Genomic DNA, 17884 nt, shown 5'->3' with positions numbered 1-17884 from the left:
GGAGCACAGCAGGTCAGGACAAGCAGGTGACGGTCTGGACATTCTCCAGCGACGCGGCCGTGACAGCAATCATGGAGCACAAGGGTTTCATCATTGACAAAATTGGTGCAAAATTGCTGTATTTCCATATGATCGATTCAACCGAAGATGGTTTCAGGAAAAAACGCGACAACAGTAGATTTAGGAAGATCTGAAGGACGACAGTCAACTAGTCCGCTAATGATCACGCCCGAGATCACATCCCGATACTGTCTATTGAAGTCCTGTACGTAAATGAGTCGGCATTCATAATGGAAATTTTGGCGTTTTCTGGGACGTTCACATTCATGGCCTCTCCATAGAGTAGGTCATTTAGTATAGGACCGGTTGGGTTCTCCCGACTACATGACGAGGCCAGGTTACTTACCCAGGCACAGAGCTGAGCGTCAGACCTGACGACTCTCCTGTAAGGCCCCGGAGGGGGCACGACTAAGAGACTTCGCAAACTCTGGAAGGGTTCAAAACGTTCGGAAAACAAGTTCTTCAAAAAGTTTTCTCGGTTTGACGCCGAGACGTCATCAGACAGAACATCAGCATCTATGGGCACATTTAGGGAATGGGGAACAAGAGCGACTGGGGTAAAGTCTAAAAAAAAAACCTTATTTCCGGTTTGCACTTTGCCCTCTGCCATGTCGTGATGATTTGGGTGTTTCCGATCTTGGCTGAGATCGATGTGTTGTGTTCGGACAGCAGCCATGGTCCCACTCCTCCTAAATCGTTGTGTCTTTTCTACATAACTTGGATAGTAATTTTAGTGGCTTTTTCCACCCTCGAAGCGAGCGCCGGTCTCTGCCGCTCTGGAGAAGGTGGAGGTCACTGACGTAACACAAATTCTCCATGGATTGCTGTCACCGCAGCGTATTTGTTATCAAGGGTTGTTATAAGTCCCAGGTTACGAACAAGCAGTGGAGGCAGCCATTGTTCGAGCCCTACATGTGTGGTTTGCTATCTTTTGGACAAGTTCACTCAAGTTAGGGCAGTGGCACCCACTTAAATCACAAGTATTCCACAAAGTGCCCTAGAATAGCTCAGTCAGTCCCAGGTTGTGGCACCATCGAATGTCTGCCGTCGTTGCACCCAGACGGGAATATTAGAAAACGTTTCCTTATTTAGGGAAAAGTCACTAAATCTCTTCCATGTGTTCATATGGAAACAATTAACTGGTCGGGGACAAATCTTTATGTCAAGTGATTTGCTGTCTTTTATCACCATAATATATTTAGGATTAACACCCCTTGCTTATTGCATTTCCTAATTTTTTTTACAGCAATCAGAACTTCTTTTTTTTTTTTACTGGCACAGATGATTTAATCCCCTGCATGGCAAAGGATAATTCTGACTTCCTAGAGCCACCTCTAGAGGGAGCTCAGCGCATACTGCGCCACCATTGAGTTCAATGTATCACCAGTATGCAATGATCTCCTCAGCTCCCCCTAGTGGTGGCTCCAGGAAGTCTTATTGAGTATTTTGATTTTAGACATAGCCAGAGGATATTTCGGATAGTTGGGACTAGCACGTATGTCCAGAACTGGGGTTCTCTGACCCCTATCTATAGTATGAGTCAGAGAATCCACGAAGAGGCGGCTATGCATGGCTGCATCTTTCTCTACAGGGAGTTACGGAAGCAGCAGAGCCCACTTGCTTAGTTATAGAAGGCTATGGACCGAGCCACGGACACACGTGTACCACCTCTCAATGGTTTCCCAGTCTTTGGCCACTTCACTATACAGGACAGGGGTATAGGGACCCAAAATTATGGAGTCAGGAGGCATTTATGGCATATTCACAGTATCTAGGATAGGGATTCCTCTTTAAAGGCTAAGGATGTCACTTCTACCCAGAATCACTGGCTTCTAAACTCTTTTATGTTCCTTTTTTCGTGCACGCCTTGACGTGATGATAGATCCATCTTACGGGCCTGTAGTGGGGGCTTAATATAGCAGCGCAGGCCTTTCTTCAGACCATGATGCAGACTATCCGATTACTCTCTGCAGACCAGCTGTCACTTCCACGGGAAGGTGAGATTCCCTCTGAGAAGAGACAGCTGCGTTGTGCGCTCTCATCCTGACTCTCCACGTTCGGGAGCCCATTCGTGGTCACTGCACTCACTGTCTATATATATGGCAGAACCAGTGATGGTGACGTGGATCCGATGAGCGGCATCAGAGCTTGGGCGAGTGCGACATTCGCGAAGCGTTACTAAATGCGTATTGCTGGCCTGTGGACGTCGGTCCAAGTCCATGGTGGATTAGGCTTGGCCAGAGGCATCAGTAAAGCTCATGCTCTCATGCATGTGGCAGGCAGATCACGGAGAACTTACTCTCTGTACGCAGGAACAAGGTCAGAGGAAAATAATAATAAGAAGGTTATAGATAAAAAAAAAAGATGCAAATACTAGTGCATGTATAAAGTACATAGGAGGCCAGTGTTAGAAGAGCTAAGCAAGCAATTAAAGGGATGTAGCCAGAGAGCAAAAGGGGTGCTGCAAGCAATGTAAGGGAGCGTAGGAAAACTATGTAAGGGAGCGTAGGAAAACTATGTAAGGGAGCATAGGAAAACTATATAAGGGAGCGTAGGAAAACTATGTAAGGGAGCGTAGGAAAACTATGTAAGGGAGCGTAGGAAAACTATGTAAGGGAGCGTAGAAAAGCTATGTAAGGGAGCGTAGGAAAACTATGTAAGGGAGCGTAGGAAAACTATGTAAGGGAGCGTAGGAAAACTATGTAAGGGAGCGTAGGAAAACTATGTAAGGGAGTGTAGGAAAACTATGTAAGGGAGCGTGGGAAAACTATGTAAGGGAGCGTGGGAAAACTATGTAAGGGAGCGTGGGAAAACTATGTAAGGGAGCATAGGAAAACTATGTAAGGGAGCGTGGGAAAACTATGTAAGGGAGCGTAGGAAAACTATGTAAGGGAGCATAGGAAAACTATGTAAGGGAGCGTAGGAAAACTATGTAAGGGAGCGTAGGAAAACTATGTAAGGGAGCGTAGGACACAGCAGGCAGCATACCAGAATATATGATGCAAAAGCATTTAATAATGGTGATAAGGGAACAAAAAGCATCGGACGGATGGAAACGGAAGGCAGAAGCATCGTTAGGATAGAAAGACAAAGCAAGGGGAGGCGCTGCAAGCCATGCACAAAGCAAAAGGGATGCTGCAAGCTACAATAGAGCACATGGAAAGGGATGCCGTAAGCAATGCTAGAATACATAGAAAGGGATGCTACAAGCTCCGCTAGACCTTAGAACTAAAGAGATGCTGCAAGCTATGCTAGAGCACATAGAAAGAGATGATGCAAGCTATGCTAGACCATACAAGTAAAGGAATGCTGCAAGCAATGTTAAAGCACATAAAAAGGGATGCAGCAAGCTACATTACACCATAGAGCTAAAGGGATGCTGCAAGATATGCTAGACCATAGAAGTAAAGGGATGCTGAAAGGAGTGATATAGCACATAAAAGTGATGCTGCAAGCAATGCTAGACTATAGAAGTAAAGGGATGCTGCAAGCTACAATAGACCATAGAAGTAAAGGGATGCTGCGCGCTATGCTAAACCATACAAGTAAAGGAATGCTGCAAGCAATGTTAAAGCACATAAAAAGGGATGCTGCAAGCTACATTACACCATAGAAATAAATGGATGCTGCAAGGAGTGATATAGCACATAAAATGGGATGCTGCAAGCAATGATAAAGCACATAATTAAAGGGAATCTGTCACCCCTTTTTTCGAATATGAGCTTCCGGCACCGCCATCAGGGGCTTATCTACAGTATTCTATAGTGCATTCTGTAATGCTGTAGATAAGCCCCTGATGTAACCTGAAAGATAAGAAAAATGAGTTAGATTATACCGGGCGTCCGGTCCGATGGGTGTCGTGGTCCGGTCTGGTGCCTCCCATCTTCGTACGATGCCGTCCTCTTCTTCCTGTCGTGGCTCCGGCGCCTGCGTACTGCAGGACTCTGCTCTGCCCTCAACAGGTGAGTATAATATAACGTGTTTTTCTTCTCTTTCAGGTTACATCGGAGGCTTATCTACAGCATTACAGAATGCATTACAGAATGCTGGCGATAAGCTCCTGATGGCGGTGCCGGAAGCTCATATTCGAAAAAAGGGGTGACAGATTCCCTTTAACGGGATGCCGCAAGCTATGCTAGAGCGAAATAAAAAGGGATGCTGCAACCAAAGCACTGGACGGAATATACAGGAAGACAATAGAGTAATACAGACAATATAGCAAGCGATGATACATGATGAGCGTCCAGAAGCAAACACTAACGGGATGTCATCGTGATGCAGTAACGGAGAAGAAGAGCTGCACGACAAGGTGGTTGCATCCATCTGTACCATGAAATGGAGGATAAAGATGCTGCAAGACATTGAAGACTGCAGAGAAGCCGACATGGCGCTCCTATACGGCAAGCACTACAGAGCCGAACAATGACCGGGGGCGCTGCAGGCAATGTGACAGCTCGGCCCACATATTGGCTATCTAGTTAAAAAGGACATCGTGTCGCCATTACTATACGTCTCCTACAAGGGTAAATTAAGAGGGGGCTCGATAACGAACCGCTGTACTTCCTGACAGCCCGGCCCGGATAGCAAAATGAAGGATGCAGAAAGCGAAAAAGCGACATGTACTGCAGACAATGCAAGAGGCAAAGAATAGCACATAAGAGATATAGCAGCGCACGAAAGCTGGATAAGGCGGTGCATGTAGTATACAGTATATATACACACAGTATACTGATGACTACTAAGGGGACAGTGTCGGTGGCCGGAAATGGAAATGTAGGATATCGATATGTCGAATGAAAATGCAAGAAATTGCTAAAACAGCCTTGGAAGGGCGGCATCGCTGCGAGTACCAGGGTAACCGGCGCTATTCTGGGGCCCATCTGTATAATCAGGGGGTTTCCAGGACTTAGATATTGATGAGTTACCCTTAGGATAAGCCATCAATACACCAATGGTGGAGATCTGACACCCAGTGCCTCCTCTGATCCGCTGTTATCAGCTCCAGCAGTGCCCAGATGTGCACAACGTTCAGGGCCGGAGCACCACAGCGCCATACCCTGTGTAATGGCCATTCCCAGTACTGCAGCACAGTCCACACTCACATTAATAAAAGCTGAGCTGCAGTACCTAGAACGGCCACTTCATGGTGCAAAGAGCTGGTACACTGTGTATATCTGACCGCCAGAGGGGGATTGCTGGAGATGCCGAGTGTCGGACCCCCACCAATCTGATATAGATGAAGCATCAATGCAGGAGATCGGAATAACCTCCTTTAATGGAAATCGCCACAAGACTAGATTTGTTAACTATTATTCAGATGGAAGCTAAGAAAGGTTTATAAGAACTGGAATGAAGATGCCCGAAGTGTAAAACATTTTGCAGTGAGTGTTTGGTGGAAAGCTCCATGTGCATACATTAAAGAAGCCCTCCTCCTCCTTTTCTTCCTCTTCCTCCCGTCAAAGCATCCATCCTCTTAATATATTGCAGTCATCATATTATACAGCACTGTATACTCACAATTGCTCTCTTTGCCTTTCTACCCAGAAAATTCTTCTCTTTCGTCTGCTCTATGTAGAAACAGAAAGTCTCTGGTCCCTGCAAAAATCATTTTCCTCTTCACCTCCTGACCCAGCGGCTCCCGCCCTCTCTGCCATGGACTTTTGCAGGGACTCTTGACTCATGCAGGGAAAATTGACCTCCTGTTTCTACATAGAGCTAAGGAGGATTCAGCTGGTCACTTATTAATCATGTCAAAGACCTAATGGAAAACAGAACTAACTGGGTAGAAAGGAAAACAAGAAATAGTAAGTGCACAGTGCTGTGTAATATGATGACTGCAATAGATCAAGAGAATGAACACTGATGGGAGGAGGAAGAGGAGGAGGAGGAGGAGGTAGATGAGGATCAGGGGGAGGAGGTAGAGGAGGAGGAGGTAGAGGAGGAAGAGGCGGAGGTAGAGGAGGAAGAGGGGGAGGAGGTAGAGGAGGAGGTAGAGGAGGAAGAGGGGGAGGAGGTAGAGGAGGATCAGGGGGAGGAGGTAGAGGAGGAGGAGGTAGAGGAGGAAGAGGCGGAGATAGAGGAGGAAGAGTAGGAGGTAGAGGAGGAAGAGGAGGAGGTAGAGGAGGAAGAGGGGGAGGAGGTAGAGGAGGAGGAGGTAGAGGAGGAAGAGGAGGTAGAGGAGGAAGAGGAGGAGGTAGAGGAGGAAGAGAAGGAGGTAGAGGAGGAAGAGGGGCAGGAGGTAGAGGATGAACAGGGGGAGGAGGTAGAGGAGGAGGTAGAGGAGGAAGAGGCGGAGGTAGAGGAGGAAGAGGAGGAGGTAGAGGAGGAAGAGGAGGAGGTAGAGGAGGAAGAGGGGGAGGAGGTAGAGGATGAACAGGGGGAGGAGGTAGAGGAGGAGGAGGTATAGGAGGAAGAGGCAGAGGTAGTGGAGGAAGAGGAGGAGGTAGAGGAGGAAGAGGGGGAGGAGGTAGAGGATGAACAGGGGGAGGAGGTAGAGGAGGAGGTAGAGGAGGAAGAGGAGGAGGAAGAGGAGGAGGTAGAGGAGGAAGAGGAGGAGGTAGAGGAGGAAGAGGGGGAGAAGGTAGAGGATGAACAGGGGGAGGAGGTAGAGGAGGAGGAGGTAGAGGAGGAAGAGGTAGAGGTAGTGGAGGAAGAGGAGGAGGTAGAGGAGGAAGAGGAGGAGGAGGTAGAGGAGGAAGAGGAGGAGGAGGTAGAGGAGGAAGAGGGGGAGAAGGAAGAGGGGGAGGAGGTAGAGGAGGAACAGGGGGAGGAGGTAGAGGAGGAAGAGGGGGAGGAGGAGGTAGAGATGGGCTTCTTTAAATGTATTCATTACTCCGACAGGGGCCAACATGGCCGTACACGTCAGGATATTGGTCTTTTATCAGTACAGTAGAGCAGCAGTTTCCTTTTAGTCCGGGTCCATCCGACCCAGGATCTGCTTCCTAACCAGCCGACTGTCAGGATCCCCCTTCACTGCAGTCCTCGATGTTGTATAACCACAGTGAGCCGTGTCAGAGGGGATATAATGCACAGGAAGCAGAGGACATAAGGGAGCGTGAATTTATAGATAAGTGATCTATGTGTAGGGTACCGGAGATCCGTGGGTATGGAGATGGCAGACTGCTGATACAGGATCCGCCTGGATGACCGAGATCAGGGCTGAGTTCTCACCTTTTCTTGAGGAGGGCGCTGAAGTCCAGCTCTCCGGCTTCTTCTTTCCCATCTCCACTGCAATAAAAAACAAGGACCTGCGATGAGTAATCTACTATTGGCGCCCTACTCAGAGATCCTCCTGGGTGGATTTTTTATCTGTGGATTTTCTGCCATGGAATTGGATGTACCAGCATGGTGTCTAGAAAAGCAATTTACTCGCTGAGGATAAAATCTGCAGTGGAAAATGACTGGTGCTACTGACTTTATGCTGCTGATATCACCGCGGATTTAACCCTTCATAATGCAGACGGGGAATTGAGATCCCGCAGGAGAGAGGTCCTGTGGGAGCGTAAAGAGTCATCTTCGCTTATCGCTAATATTTACTTACTGTAAAGGGCTTATACCGAATGATGTTTATCCTATTGATAGGATAGGGGACAATGTACTCAACGCTGGGGATCTGACCTTTGGGACCCCCACAGATCAGAAGTTGAGCATCTCCATGGTCAGCCTATGGAGATTACAAGATAAAACTTGGCAGTCCCATAGACACTGAATGGAGCTGAGGAGCGCTCGCTCAACTTCTTCTCCATTCATGGGATCAGTGGTGGTCCGTCTCTAAGATCAGACCCACAGCTTTCAAAATGTTATCCCCTCCATCCTATCAGTTTGGTGGGTAACTTATATACTTGGTTCAACCTCTTTCAGACCACAGACGGTTATAACAAGTCGTCCTTTAAGCATCCACACTACATTCGCATCCATGGACCTCCCAAACTTCTACTGAATGTTGGCGCCACTCACGACCGCATTGAAGCTGAGCGGAGATATAAGCGCACACACCTGCCCAGACACATGCCCTATCGGAGGGTATCGTGCACACATCTCAGCAGGTGGTGGAGTGGTAAGGTCACCGTCATTGCTCATCTGGAGCCGTGCTGGAATACCCCTTGACCCAGAAGCCACCTTCAACCACTTCAGAGAAATGGGAGATCCCGGGATTGTGGCCTTAATAGGGAGGCCATGTAGTGACCGTCTGATGAGGCCTTAGTCATACAAAGCAGTCAGTGACCAATGCGTCCTTTCCTTCAGATCTAGGGGGGTGTTAAAGTGCTAGAGAGACCCCGACCCTAACCACGCCACCTACTTTTATCCTACATACATGCCCGATACTAGAAGTCTGAAACACTACGTAGTGCCACTTACCAATGAAAATCGTGAAATCACTTTCTTTCCTTCTGGTAGAGTACTAATTTGCATGTTTTTCCCATGAAGCACTGCTGATAAGACTCCATACTCAGCTGATCTCGATATGCAGTGATGAGCGCTGCTTCTGGGCACTGCTTTTCTCTTCCTACAGTTGAGGCATCTTTTCCAGGGTGAACCACTAATTGACCCTCATTAAAAAAAGAGGTTCTTCAGCAGATTCAGCGCATTATAGAATTACATCTGCTGCAAACTACATCATTCACAACCAAGTCCGCTGCAGAACTTTACAGTAGGAATACATCAGCCAACAATGGGCAGGAATCTCCTCCTCGCTCTTCAACAAGAGGTTCTACAGCAGCTCAGGTGTGTTAAAAGGCTTTGGGCACATTAGTCTATATAGTATGCAGGCCTCATGTTTTTTTTTTTATGGACTTGGACCCCTTGGTGACTAATCGCATAGTATAATGGTACATTATTTCGTGGCCCCTTACAGTTCATGGGATCCACAAACTGGACCATGAGCAAAGTGGATCCAGAAAACTGGGAAGAAAAAGGCAACTGCGCTGCGTATATGATCCGCTAGTCATATGGCATCGGGGACGGGTTTGAGAAAGTGACAAAAAGTTGTAAAATGTACCTGTACGGCAGAGGACAGACATAGCCCGCAGCAATATATAGATGTTACGGCTGGAGGTGTCTGTAGGTTGTGGGGAAGGATAAATCCCCTGCTCTGATAGAGGAAAAGCAGTAACTTCTGTACGGTGCGCACTGCACAGCATGCAGCAGAGTGAGGATCAGCGGTGGGCAGAGGTATAGGGCGGCATAACAGGGGGTCACAAGGTGGCGGTGCGGGGAGGAAATACGATTTCCATCAATACAGTCATATTGATGGTCGAAGGACAGAATCGGATCTTCCTTGGCGACACACAGAATTCAGGTTGTTCTTTGCTCAGCAATGATCCCAATGATAAGACAGCTGCCGTCTTCCTATAGGGCTTGGCGCACACGTCAGACTCTGGCCCACAGGGCGATTATATTTGGCCTGCGACGCCTTTCAACCCTATCTGCATGCTGAAAGTCGGTACAACTGAAGGCAATGATGGAAAAGGGAAGACGTCTGCTCCCTCCCCCATCATTCTCCCTGTGCATCTGACGTCTCAGTGCAGTGGGCGCGATGGCATCACAATTTCGCGCCCACTGTGCCGAGCAGTGAAGAGTTTGAGTGCTCGCTGCCGAGATCGAAGCAGCAGGTGAATGAGGAGAGGCGATTATGTTTTTGTTTTTAAATGTGAGGCCACTGTGGAGCCCATTATACTGTATGAGGATGATGTGGGGTGCATTATACTATATGGAGGACTATGTGGGATGCATTATACTGTATAGAGGACTATGTGGGCCTATTATACTATATGGTGGACATTGTGGGGCCCATTATATTGTATGGAGGATGATTTGGGGTGCAGTATACTGTATTGAGGACTTTGTGGGGAGCATTTTACTGTATGGATGAATGTGTGGGGCCAGTTATATTGGACCATGTTGGGACCATTATTCTTTATGGAGCACTTGTGGGGCCTGTTATTCTGAATGGAGGACTATGCGGGGGCCATTATACTCTATGGAGGACTATTTAGGGTGCATTATACTGTATGGAGGACTATATGGAGCACATTATACTGTATGGAAGGCTATGTGGGGGCCATTATACTGTATGGAGGACCATGTAGGGCCTGTTATACTGTATGTAGGACTATGTGGAGCCCATTATACTATATGTAGGACTATGTGGGGCCCATTATACTATATGTAGGACTATGTGGGGCCCATTATACTGTATGGAGGACAATGTGGGGCCCATTATACTGTATGGAGGACTATGTGGGGCCTGTTATACTGTATGTAGGACTATGTGGAGCCCATTATACTATATGTAGGACTATGTGGGGCCCATTATACTGTATGGAGGACAATGTGGGGCCCATTATACTATATTGAGGACTATGTGGGGAACATTATAGTGTATGGAGGACAATGTAGGGCCCATTGTACTCTACGGAAGACTATGTGGGGCGCATTATACTGTATAGAACACAATGTGAGGCCTATTATACTATATGGAAGACATTGTGGGGCCCATTATATTGTTTGGAGGACTATGTGGGGACCATTATACACTACGGAGGACTATGTGGGGCGCATTATACTGTATGGAGGACAATGTGGGGCCCATTGTACTGTACGGAGGACTATGTGGGGCACATTATACTGTCTAGAACACAATGTGAGGCCTATTATACTATATGGAAGGCATTGTGGGGCCCATTATATTGTTTGGAGGACTATGTGGGGACCATTATACACTACGGAGGACTATGTGGGATGCATTATACTATATGGAAGACTATGTGGGATGCATTATACTGTATAGAGGACTATGTGGGCCTATTATACAATATGGCAGACATTGTGGGGCCCATTATATTGTAGGAAGGACTATGTGGGGCCCATATAGTTTAATTAATATCAAGGTTTGCCCGCAGATTTGTCCATGTTTTTAATTTTGGCCCTCTGTGTATTTGAGTTTGATATCCTTGGCTTAGATGGTCTCACAGGGCAAATAAACTGCAGATTTTCCTCCACAAAATTGCATGCTGAGAATTTGCTGATTATTAAAGTACCAGCAATGTGGATGAGGCTTATAGAATTCTCATGGACATGCCACATAAAAAAACTGCACTGAAAATTGACAGCAATTGATCAAATACTTGATCTTCGGCCAATCATATCTTATGAGGACTATAAGGTGTCTGCTTTTGGCAGCACATCTCCTGGGATCCGGTAATGTGCAAACTATATAGGAAAGCGAACCATGGCTTGCCCTCATAAGGTTTGCATCAGCCCATGTAAAAGGGCATCGATTTGTTATATTGCCGATCAGAACGGTGTGAATGGACCTTTACAGGAAACCTGGTCATCTCAAAGAGTTGGCCTTTGTAGAAGTGACACACCCCTTGGTCCCTGCTCAGCATTCACAGTCCTTACTATAACAATTATATAGGAATGATCATTGGACAGCAGAATCTCTGGGATTCTGGTGGTCGGACCTCTAGCATTTAGTAATTTATCGCCTATCTGATGGATAAGAGATTAAATTGTGAGAATATTTTGGTGTCCTATTAGGAAGACGGTCATTGGGATGTTTTATATCAATTGCTGGAGCAAAGCTTTAGCTACCTGGCTATGGATATCCTCCGGCTTCCAGGTCCTACTATGCTCCTGGGAGTTTAGATAAATTAGTGAATAGATTAACTAAAAGTTATCACTTCAACCCACTACAAATGAGATGGAAAAATATTACAAGATATTTCACATTTCAAGTAATCAACTTTTCCTACTTTGAGAAACTTTCTGCTCGACCTACAATGATGGCCAAACATTAAAATATTCATGATTTATAATTCATTACCCATTACCTAATTCACTTTTTTCATCAAATATCCTTAAAGTGTAACTGTTCACCTTTTTTTGTATTCTATAACTCAATAATATACAAGAAAATAGGAAACATTGTAAAAGATCTTATCAGAGAAATCTGCTTCTTTCTCCTCCAGGACTGATCATTCATTCTTATTTCATAGGTAAAATTTGTTATCAGTGAAGCGCGATATTCCATTACTGAGATAGATGACAGTTGGTGCTTCTAAGATTCTATGAAGGAGGGAGGAGCTAGAGACAGATACAGACAGAAGAGGGAGGAGTTAGAGACAGACATGGAAAAGGAGGGAGGAGCTAGAGGTGACAGACAGAGGAGGGAAGGGCCAGAGACAGACACAAACAGAAGGGAGGAGCTAGAGACAGACACAGACAGAGGAGGGAGGATCTAGAGACAGAGGATAGAGGAGCTAGAGCCAGACAGTGACAGAGGAAGGAGGAGCTAGAGAGATACAGAGAAGGGAGAAGCTAGAGGCAGAGGAGGGAGGAGCTACAAACAGAGGAGAGAGGAGCTAGAGGCAGACACAGTGAAATGAGGGACCAGTTAGGGACAGAGAAGGTAGGAGCTAGAGACAGACACAGACAGAGGAGAGAGGAGCTAGAGGTGACAGACAGGAAGGAAGAGCTAGAGACAGACAGAGAAGGGAGGAGCTAGAGGCAGACACAGGAGCAAGGAGCTAGAGAGATACAGAGAAGGGAGAAGCTAGAGGCAAAGGAGGGAGGAGCTACAAACAGAGGAGAGAGGAGCTAAAGGCAGACACAGACAGAGGAGAGAGGAGCTAGAGGTGACAGACAGGATGGAAGAGCTAGAGGCAGACACAGGAGCGAGGAGCTAGAAAAAGAGGAGAGAGAAGCTGCAGGCAGACACAGGGAGAGGAGGGAGGAGACAGAGGAGGGAGGAGCTACAGCCAGACAGAGACAGAAGAGGGAGGAGCTAGAGGCAGACAGAGACAAAGGGGGAGGAGCTAGAGGCAGACAGAGACAGAGTAGGGAGGAGCTAGAGACAGAGGAGAGAGGAGCTACAGGCAGACACAGCGAGAGGAGGGAGGAGTTAGAGACAGACAGAAAGTAAGAGCTAAAGACAGGACACAGACAGAGGAGGGAGGAACTAGAGACAGATACAGACAGAGGAGGCTTGAGCTAGAGTCAGACACAGACAGAGGACAGAGGAGCTAGAGGGGACAGACAGAGGAGGGAAGAGCTAGAGACAGACACAAACAGAGGAGGGAGGAGCTAGAGGTGACAAACCTTCTGCTGCAAGTTCTCCTGAAAGGACAGTTACAGTTCTCCATAGATGTTTATAAGGACCAACTATCTTCTCCTATTTGAATAATGGGAAAGTCTGTATTCACTAAAGACACAATTTACCTGTGAACTCAGAGTGAACGAGCAGTCCTGGAGATTTCACTGATAAGATATATTACAAAGATTCTTATTTTCACATGTACTATAGATTTATGTAAAAATAAAATGAAAATGATGGTCACTGTTTAGGATACGCTATTAATTTGTGATCAGTGGAGGTTTAATCATCAGAAATCATCAAAATGAAGGTGTCTGCAGGAACTGATGCAATACCATGCATAGACGGATCCTAACATGGTGTTTGGTACTGTTGCTCAGCTCCACTAGACTGAATGACATGAGCTGTAGTAACAGGCAAGAATTTAGGTAATTCAACCATAAGAAAATTAAGCTTCTCCCAAGTGCATTGACACGCCCCCAATGCACTTCCAGCCTAATTTGCATATAATTTCTACTATATATCATTTCTGAATGGCACATCAGATCTCTCCAAAACAGTAGGGCAAGTAACCGTACCACTACCATCACATGGAAAAATGTCCTACAAAAAATACCGGGCACACTCAGGGACTTTTGGTGCAAACATTTTTGCGGTGGATACTGTGACATAGGATACCCGGCACAAACCTGTCTTGACATACCTGATTGCAGGTCACTGACCACCTATGTTCTGGGCTACACTCTCTACCTGATCTTTGGCTGCTATTTGTGATTTACTCGCACTAGCATCTAAAAATTAACCCTAGTGCACTGATGAAGGTCTATCACGACTGAAACGTTTGTAACTAATGGCTACTGTATGTATTAAAATTTTGAATTTTTGCACCAAAAATCCCTGAGTGTGCCCGGTATTTTATACTTGATTATAAGGTTTGGGAACCTACTGTGTGGCACCTCCCTATTTGGCTGTGCTAACATTTATTCCTATATGGAAACATGTCCTGACAGGTTCCCTTTAATGAATGTTCCAACATCGGAGTCTTACTTCACAGATACTTACGTGCGTTTGAATGCAGCGCGAATATCGATGTCTCCGGCATTGCTGACCTCTGGATGGAAAAATCACAGGAAGTGAAATCTCAATGTGTGTGAAAAGCTCCGGAGCAGTAAAGAAATATATATTTTACATGGCGAATACCATGGTCCAGTGTACATATGCACAGCAGTGCGTGAAATATATCATGCCCACGTTACCAATCCCCGATGCTCATCTTCAGGTGTCTGTGCTTCCTCTTCCAGATAGGAATGGGACCACTGCAGTCAGTGACTGGCTGCAGCGGTCATGTGTACATGCAGCCAAAACAGTATATACAGAGCTGTTGCAGTCATACAGACATGTGACTGCTGCAGCGGTTACATGCCCGTCCTGCCAGAAGAGGAAGCGCAGAGACCGTCCTGGGCATTATTGGAAGTTTTATTGAAAACCATTTACCGTTCACATTTAGGTTAAAGTTGCAGCTGTCGAATTTGTCTTTGCTGGAGACCTCACAGCGGTAGCCTCCGGCGTACGTCGTCTTGGCCTTGATGATTTGGATCTCAAAAGTGTAAATCTGAAATAAGACGGAGCAGAGAGACGGTTACAGGAAATCTGTGAATCATCCCTGCGGCGCTCGCCGTGAGGGGAGAAGATTTCTGATAAGGGGTTTCCAGCAGGAGAAAACATGGCTGCTATTGTCCAAGAAACAGCGCCTCCACTGCACATGGGTTGCGCCTGGTACTGCATCTCTACTCTGCGAATGTGAATATGGCAGCTATCTACTGTTTTTGGAAGACAGAAGCCATGTTTTTCCACTCCAGGACAATCTAATTTGTACAACCTGTTAAAATCCCCCAGGAATCAGTTTTCATTTGTAGAGAAACCAGTTAACAAGACTCCTACTTCTAAATTGAAGCATTACATGTTACTGGAGCGCCCGGCCAGGGCTATCGGGGTACTCAGCACCGGGCCCGTTGATCTCAATGGGAGTTGTCACGGAAGCTGTGACCCGGTCCGTGGCCCTGGGGCTCCATGGCAAAAGGGGGGTGAAAGAACAATGAAATAGAATTGATGAATAGTTCGTGACGCCACCTGTGGTGTTCGGCAAGGGAGATGTTAAGCCGACGCTGCATGCAGATCCTCTGGGTCTTGTGGTGTGTTGCAGCCAAGATGGTGAAGCTCCCCACAGGTGGAGCTGTAGTCCCAGGGCAGTGTAGATGTAGGGGTAGAGGAGAGGCACAAGCGGTGTAGAGGCCGGTGCCCAGATGTAGCGGTACCAGGTGTGTTGGCGCAAGAATCAATGGAGGACACCAGGGCTTGTAGTTCCAAAGCTTTACTCACAGTCTGTAGTACATACAGGTGCCTGCCTCCGTGCTGTGTCCTCCGGGTCAGGGACTCAGTCGACCACCAGGTAAGATAGGACGCTCCCTTCCACACTCCGCCAACATGTACCTTTCTGAACGTCTCCTCTTATAGCGCCTTTGATGTGAAGTACTCCTAGTACTGAGTTACACTGGAGTTCCTCCTGACTGATGTTCCCAAGAACCATACTTGTACGGCAGACAGCTGTAGCCTGCTTCGGGGACTCCTTACTCCTGAGTCCCGGCTCACTATCAGTGTTGCTGTTGTGCCCCCAAGTCTTAGATGGGAGTAGTGCATTTACAGCCCACTACTCCACCGGTGTCTGCTGCAGAACCATTAGTGTCCATACAACCTCGGGGACCGGGCCCCGGCCTTGCGCTTAGAACTTCTAGGCAGGGTTCTTCCTCTAACCCACGTCCTCTGTTCCCTTTTACTCCTTCGTTCCATACTAGTCTCTCCTTCTTATGGAAGCTCAGGCTTCAGTTCAATGTCTTTCTCATTCTTTCCTTTCCCGTGCCAGCTGGCTCAGATCACCGACATCTGCTGCAGCACCTCCTTCCTCCATCCCTCTCTCAGGGATCTTCTCTCCTCACTCCTCACTGACTGACTGACTGAACTTCTAAACCTTCCCACTCTTTTATGTATTCTAAACTCCACCCGCCTCCCAGCACGTTTCGTGTTCCAAGCACGGAGCCACCAAAGGTGCTCTGCTACACTCCAAGCAGGGAGCCGCAATGTGGCTTTGCTGAACTACTGTGTTGTGTGGGATGCAGGTGTTGGAGCGTGGTCAGGAACCTCCAACTCACCTGGATGGTGGGGCACCACACCTCAGGAGGAGGTGCAGTACCTCTGTGGCAACTGAACCTTCAGGGGCGCCACATTACCATGAAAACCGATGTACACAGTATGGGGATCCTCACACTGGCATCCCACCCGCCTGTGTCCTGCTCCTCTGCTGCACTCACATGACCTAAGAAAGTCACATGATCTGTGAATGTCACAGGACCTGAAGGTCCTTCTATCTCAGCCCAGAAATGTTTATTGGCATCTTACAGCTTATTACTGTAGAACAGCCATGTGTGTGACTGACCCTGGGTGTACTTCGCCTCCCCTATCACAATCCGCCATGTTGTGCTCACACATTACTAATGAGAACCAAGGAGACGACGGCCGCAGTCATTCCTCACACTGCTGAGGTAAAGTGAAAGCTGAGCTCCGATTGGTTGCTATGCTAAGAGAGTTCTGATACCCAAGGAGCGGGGTCTGGTTGTTGGGGCCCGGCCTGTGTGGTATTAGTGGGAGCACAGTGTAATAGAGGCCGCCATATTGATGTGAAAGCTTCAAGTGTTAGCTCTCTGCACTGCGACTCCTGTATTGGAGTGACAAGCCTGACTCAAATAACAGCCATGATAAAAGAGGCCAAAAACTGGCTGCATGTCTGACAAACCGCAGAAATACACACAAAGCTATGCAGACTGTCTCCTGCGTTCAGTATGGCCGCCTCTCCGTCTCCTGCGTTCAGCATGGCCGCCTCTCCGTCTCCTGCATTCAGTATGACGACCTCTCTGTCGCCTGTGTTCAGTATGGCCGCCTCTCCGTCTCCTGCATTCAGTATGACGGCCTCTCTGTCTCCTGCATTCAGTATGGCCGCCTCTCTGTCTCCTGCATTCAGTATGGCCGCCTCTCCGTCTCCTGCGTTCAGTATGGCGGCCTCTCCGTCTCCTGCATTCAGTATGACGACCTCTCCGTCTCCTGCATTCAGTATGGCGGCCTCTCCGTCTCCTGCATTCAGTATGACGACCTCTCCGTCTCCTGCGTTCAGTATGACGACCTCTCCGTCTCCTGCGTTCAGTATGGCCGCCTCTCCATCTCATGCGTTCAGTATGGCGGCCTCTCCGTCTCCTGCGTTCAGTATGGCGGCCTCTCCGTCTCCTGCGTTCAGTATGGTGGCCTCTCCGTCTCCTGCGTTCAGTATGGCGGCCTCTCCGTCTCCTGCGTTCAGTATGGCGGCCTCTCCGTCTCCAGCGTTCAGTATGACGACCTCTCCGTCTCCAGCGTTCAGTATGACGACCTCTCCGTCTCCTGCGTTCAGTATGGCGGCCTCTCCGTCTCCTGCGTTCAGTATGGCGGCCTCTCCGTGTCCTGTGTTCAGTATGGCGACCTCTCCGTCTCCTGCGTTCAGTATGACGACCTCTCCGTCTCCAGCGTTCAGCGCGGCGTCTCCGTCTCCTGCGTTCAGTATGACGGCCTCTCCGTCTCCTGCGTTCAGTATGGCGGCCTCTCCGTCTCCTGCGTTCAGTATGGCGGCCTCTCCGTCTCCTGTGTTCA

The 17884-nt window shown here is 47.7% G+C and overlaps 1 protein-coding gene across 1 annotated transcript in view; it reads right to left on the bottom strand.

Annotated features, from left to right (window-relative positions):
• MYBPC3 (myosin binding protein C3) overlaps positions 1–17884 on the bottom strand; it is a 95213-nt gene that overhangs the window by 61473 nt on the left and 15856 nt on the right. The window contains exons 6-9 of the mRNA XM_073541826.1: positions 14651–14768; positions 14219–14267; positions 7231–7287; positions 2360–2362 (exon numbers count right to left, since the gene is read on the bottom strand). Coding sequence (XP_073397927.1) covers positions 2360–2362; positions 7231–7287; positions 14219–14267; positions 14651–14768 — 227 coding nt within the window. The remainder of the gene's footprint in view (positions 1–2359; positions 2363–7230; positions 7288–14218; positions 14268–14650; positions 14769–17884) is intronic.

This window comes from Dendrobates tinctorius, unplaced genomic scaffold (assembly GCF_039654945.1).
Source record: "Dendrobates tinctorius isolate UK_male_01 unplaced genomic scaffold, ASM3965494v1 ptg000124l, whole genome shotgun sequence".
Classification (NCBI taxonomy): Eukaryota; Metazoa; Chordata; class Amphibia; order Anura; family Dendrobatidae; genus Dendrobates; species Dendrobates tinctorius.
Note: the sequence above shows the minus strand (reverse complement) of the source record. Positions and strands in the feature narration are given on the sequence as shown.